This window comes from Engraulis encrasicolus, chromosome 4 (genome assembly GCF_034702125.1).
Source record: "Engraulis encrasicolus isolate BLACKSEA-1 chromosome 4, IST_EnEncr_1.0, whole genome shotgun sequence".
In the NCBI taxonomy this organism is placed as follows: Eukaryota; Metazoa; Chordata; class Actinopteri; order Clupeiformes; family Engraulidae; genus Engraulis; species Engraulis encrasicolus.
In genome coordinates this window covers 51,752,266-51,757,871 of record NC_085860.1, presented here as the reverse complement: position 1 = coordinate 51,757,871, position 5,606 = coordinate 51,752,266, and the positions used below count along the sequence as shown (strand labels likewise).

Sequence of the window (5,606 nt, the reverse complement as noted above, 5' to 3'; positions counted from 1 at the left end):
GGTGTACTCACTTTTGTGAGTACATGTTCAAACATTAATGGCTGTATTTTGTATTTTTCTGAGTGAACAAGAAATTTAAGCGGTTAAATATGTTGTTAAAAGGTCACTAATCATTGTGTCAAAGTGAAATTTCTGTAATGCTTTCCTACAGATGTATAAAGATGTTGTTTACCAACTAGAAATTTGTGTGTAAGATAGGACAGTCTACCCGAAGGTCTTGTCTTATGCTCCCGGCGTCGATATAATAAAACTGCAGAAATCACCACAAGATGTTTAAGTTTCTTAATGTTTAGCCCACAATGCCCTATAAGAATAACACACACACACACACACACACACACACACACACACACACACACACACACACACACACACACACACACACACACACACACACACACACACAGCAGTAATGAGAGCACTAACCAGGAGGTCGTAAAGTTTGATATTGATGCCCATGGACACGGCCAGGGTCTTGTAGAGGGAGAATCCGGGGCACGGAACCAGAATGTTGTCGCCTGGGTTACACAGAACACTGATGGCCAGCTCAATAGCCTGGCTGCAGCCACTGGTCAGAATCACGTCCTGGTGGAGACAAGAGAGGGCGAGAGGTGAACAACTGCGGGTCAGGGAAGATGGTTAGCAGAAATCTGCATAGCACAGAAACTGTCACTTTAGTTCCCGTTCCCAAGGAAACTGTTGCGGGAACGGACACCGGCACGGTTCTGGGCTGCGTTTCCCAAAAACATTGAAGTAGTGCTTAAGCCTAAGTAGTACTAAAGTAGTATAAGTGGTGCCTCCTAATTGTTTTTGCCTACATACAATATTTTTTTATTTCACAACCTTTTGTTCACAATGAACTTTGTGTGATATTTGTCTACTACCACTGCACCCCCCCCCCCCCCCCAAAAAACCCCAAAACATCCCCAACCAACAATAATCATGTCCTCTATGTTTAACATTCACTGCCCCACCCTCTTACTTTGTTCATGGCTCTTTCAATCATCATTTCCGACCCAAAGCCCAGCATTATAGCAGGGCCTGGCTGTCTGGCCATACATGTCCCAAACATTTGACATATTTAACAGGCCACAGGAGTGAAATTTGGCAAACATGACTTACTTTAGCTTGGAGAGGGGCCCCGGGCTGGTTGTAGAAGTTTGCCACGGCCTCTCTGCTCTTCTGATAACCTGTTGTCCATGGGGAAACAGGAGAGGAGGTTACACAGATAATAATTGACCATGGCACACGCTAAGATGCCCAAGACGTGTGTCGCTATCAGACCAGGCAGTGACACTGTCTTTCAAAGTTGTATTTACAAGTTGCATTGTGTATTTGCATTATTCCGAAAGGCTTATAAATGCATAGCATAGAGTATGTTACAGTAAGTATTGAAAACTGTTATAGATATGTATCACTAGGGCATTTTAATGGTATGTCAACATTCGTATTTTAGAATCAGCTAAGCCAACACTACACACAAAATAAAACATGTTCTTTGATTGGGCTTCATTTTTGATGGCGCATATACAGGGCATGGAGTGTTCATTTGTGTGGTGTGGTGTGGTGTGGTGTGGTGTTGTGCTGTGTTGTGTTGTGTGGTGTGCGGTGGTGTGGTGTGGTGCTGTGTGGTGTGGTGCTGTGTTGTGTTGTGTGGTGCTGTGTGGTGCTGTGTGGTGTGGTGTGGTGTGGTGTGGTGTGGTGTGGTGTGGTGTGGTGTGGTGTGGTGTTGTGTTGTGTTGTGTTGTGTGGTGCTGTGTTGTGTTGTGTGGTGCTGTGTGGTGTGGTGCTGTGTGGTGTGGTGTGGTGTGGTGTGGTGTGGTGTTGTGTGGTGTGGTGTGGTGTGGTGTGGTGTGGTGTGGTGTGTTGTGTTGTGTTGTGTTGTGTTGTGTTGTGCTGTGTGGTGTGGTGTGGTGTGGTGTGGTGTGGTGTGGTGTGTTGTGTTGTGTTGTGTGGTGTGGTGTGGTGTGGTGTGGTGTGGTGTGGTGTGTGGTGTTGCCCTTACCAACCGATGGAGCATAGCCGTTGTATTTCTGTGAATCGATGGCATCTTTCATGGCTTGGAGAACCTTCTCGTCTGTGGGCAAGTTCCCAAAGACAGTGGGGTCCCCTGAAGCACATCAAGACAAATGCATATACAGTTTAATAAACATAGCTTTGGCAAACCCAAGGGAGTGTTTCAAAAGGCTGGTTCAGTATCTTGTGAAGAATTGAAGAGTTCAGATGCAAAACCCCCTAACTCCATTTCTGAAGACCTGCACTTCTATATCTTTAGAGAACCCAGTTGTTGGTTTGGTTTACATTCATGTACTTGATAATACATATAAATAGTTATATTACATAAATAAAATAAAAAATATGCAATTTTGATAGCTTTGTAGTGAATAAAAATGAATTAAGATTATTTTCTGAAAAGGCACTTAGGGGGTTGTGCATCTGAACTCTTCAATTGGTCTCCCTTGAAAAACAAAACAATTGCCTTGCTTTGCCTTGAAACACATTCAGTGGCATAATAAGTGACTCCAGTAAATAGACCTTACAATGACGGGACACAGGACGGTGTGGTGCGACCGTATGGACTGACCATATGATACATGGACTAATGTACCCATGGACATATATCAAGAGTCCAACACAGAGCAATCATCATTCATCATCAGAACTCAGAAGAACCCTGAGCTTTTCCTGAGAGAACCCAGGAACCCAAAGCTTCTTTGAGGAACCCAGATTACCAGTGTGGAAAAAACACGAATGCTCTCTAAATACAGAACTTTTAGGTTCTTCAAAGAACTTTGATGGTTTATCAGAGAACTTCTGAAGGTTCCCCCACAATCTACCTGAAGGTTCTTAGAGGAGCCTTCACATATTTACAGTGTACCAGTAGACAGTTATCAGTAGACAATTATCAATGGACCAATGTGTACCACTGAGCATACCAATGGAGAGGACAATCACCAATGGATTGATGTACGTACGTATACTACTGGACAAACAAATGGCCAAGGCAATCATCAATGGAGATCCGTAGACATATCAATGGAGAGAACAATCACCAATGGACTGATGTATACCACTGGACAAACAAATGGCCAACGCAATCATCAATGGAGATCCATAGACATATCAATGGAGAGAACAATCACCAATGGACTAATGTATACCACTGGACATACCAATAGACAAGGCAATCATCTGCTTCTCTGGGTTGGGCGTAAGCTTCATGCCGTCCACGATGGCGCGTATGGGGTTGAGGGTGTTCTTGGACATCTCCGAGGCCCGGACGTTCCAGCGCTTCACGTGCCCCTTCAGCTTGGCCGGGTTCACGCGTACATGGTGAACACCGTTGCCTTTCAGGCCGTTGTTATGGTCACTGCTGCCTTTGACGACGCTGCCGTTGTTGTGAAGGCCATTGACGTTCATGTTCTTGCCATTCATCTGAGCAATGTATGCTTTGGTCTCCATGTTTTAGAAGTAGCTGTGGGGGAGGGTGAAGAAGATACACACAGGCATGATTGGAAGTTTCAGAAGGGTTTTGTGGGGAAAAAACCCCCCCAAAAAAACAAAGTGTAGCCCAGTGAAAAAAGTACTAGATGATTGAACACCACTTTGTCTTGTGACTGTTTATTCTATAGAGCAGGGGTTCCCAACTTATTCCAAGTTGTCGGTAATGACCCAAGGAACAAGTGATTCAATTCTGGTGATGATCCGGATCACAAACCGTGCCCCAGGACCAGGACCTTTTTTAAGGTTCTTCCCCATTGATGGCCAATAAATCTAGACACCCCTAGTGACCGCAAATTGAATTTCGGGACCAGACAAAACATTCCAGTTTCTAACTCCTCAAAAAGAAGGCAGAAAGACTTAAAATGAAAATAGGGTGTAACATAGTTAAATGTTCTAACAAGCAGCTTCCTTGGCAGAGGTCTGCACTCTCTGAGTGCTTCTAGTTTTTATGTCTGTTTGTTTGTTTGTTTGTTTTTTTCCCTTTAAGACCGCTCCACAATTTAGATGGGGTGGGCCATTAGGCCATCTTAAAAATTTGGACTGTCCATCATAATTCAGTCTGTGCCAAAAATGCCGGGCCGTTTTTTGGCCATAGTGCAGCCCATGGTATTGCGCTTAGTCATGGCAAGGTTTAAGTTCATTAAATAAAAGCAATCATTTATATATAACAGTATATTAAATATAATACAATGCATTAAATATAATAATAATTTAAAATTGCATTACATCATGTGTCAGGAAAAAATGCTATATTAGAAAACAAATGCAATGTTTTGCGGAGAGCCAGAAAAAGACAGCTGGAGATGCGACTGCGCAGAGTGTCGCCAAGAGTAGCGCTCCCAGAACAGGCGGGCTCTCATTCATTGACAAAAAAGTGATGCACAAAGCATATGCGTGCAAAGCGTAATTTCAAAACAAAAGGTAGTCTATTCCTGAATCCCTTATAAATAGGTCTACATGCCAGTAACATTTCAGTTGAAAAAGTTTCAGTGACATTTCAGAGACATTTTGAATTACAGATCATTATTCAAGACCCAACAAATCCTATCATAGAACATATGTATGTCAAAGTGTATTATTTAGCTGATACATAAGATGGTCAATAAATACCTTTTGAAAATCTGGGCAATTTTGGGCCTCCTTAGATGAAATTCTTCTTGTGCGCAGTATATGAGCAGAATTGATTTAAAATCCGTCCATAGGTCCCTTTATAGCGAGTACCCCAACACTGGGTGTCGAGTGCTGCCCAATTTTTCATTGGTGGAGGATGAGGGCTGGCCCTCACTCCCCCGTTACATCATTGCTTAAAATGTAAAATAGTTGAAGGTTTGTGTGTATCAATTTACTCGTCCTACTTAAAGGGAGGCGACTCTCGACCCACGGAACCTGACCTGTGCTCGCGCGTAAAAGCGCAGGAGAGGGGAACGAGTGCATGGTGATACCCACTCCAAACTGACCGCGCCGTTTAAACAGTGTCACCCCACCGATCACGCAGGCTGTCTGACAATGCGCCTCGCTGTTGCACATTCAGACATTATTGGGACGTTGCATTCGCAGTGTAATGGTCAAAACAGTGTTTAATTAATTACTGGGTGTTGGAGAAGGCATTTTGTTATTACCAAATTGCTTCAAGTTGTTTAGGCTACTCGAAGACGAAATGACGCGTCTAGTTTAATTTGAGTTTGTGATTAAAACAATACATATAGGCTACTATTAAAAAATATTAAAGGTTCAAACGCCATTGTTTGAAAATGTTTCCCGGTAGATCTGATGTTCAGAATAGTGATGATTTATGTTTGGCGGTATTGACAGATGAATATTGATCGTATTGATCATTCTTCAGTGCGTCAGTGAGTGTTGATCTTTTGTCTTTTGCGGTGTGTCGTTCCTATGGAAAGTCCTCTGAAACTTTATGGAGTTTCACTGACACTGACTCATGTGGAGCATCCTAAACGGGAAATAACATTTGCTGAGATCACAGGTTATCATAAATAGGCTACATGACCACCTTACACGCACACGTCATCACCACAGTTGAGGAGGGAAGAAACAGGTCTGTAACTTAGAAGGGTGGATGTGAAGCTGTTTTGTTTCTCCTCACG

The 5,606-nt window shown here is 43.1% G+C and overlaps 1 protein-coding gene across 1 annotated transcript in view; it reads right to left on the bottom strand.

Annotated features, from left to right (window-relative positions):
• The window catches only part of tat (tyrosine aminotransferase), a 24,565-nt gene extending 19,842 nt beyond the window's left edge, over window positions 1-4,723 (bottom strand). The window contains exons 1-5 of the mRNA XM_063197676.1: window positions 4,615-4,723; window positions 3,174-3,475; window positions 2,006-2,110; window positions 1,123-1,190; window positions 427-585 (exon numbers count right to left, since the gene is read on the bottom strand). Coding sequence (XP_063053746.1) covers window positions 427-585; window positions 1,123-1,190; window positions 2,006-2,110; window positions 3,174-3,462 — 621 coding nt within the window. The 5' untranslated portion in view covers window positions 3,463-3,475; window positions 4,615-4,723. The remainder of the gene's footprint in view (window positions 1-426; window positions 586-1,122; window positions 1,191-2,005; window positions 2,111-3,173; window positions 3,476-4,614) is intronic.
• Between the last annotated feature and the right edge of the window lie 883 nt (window positions 4,724-5,606).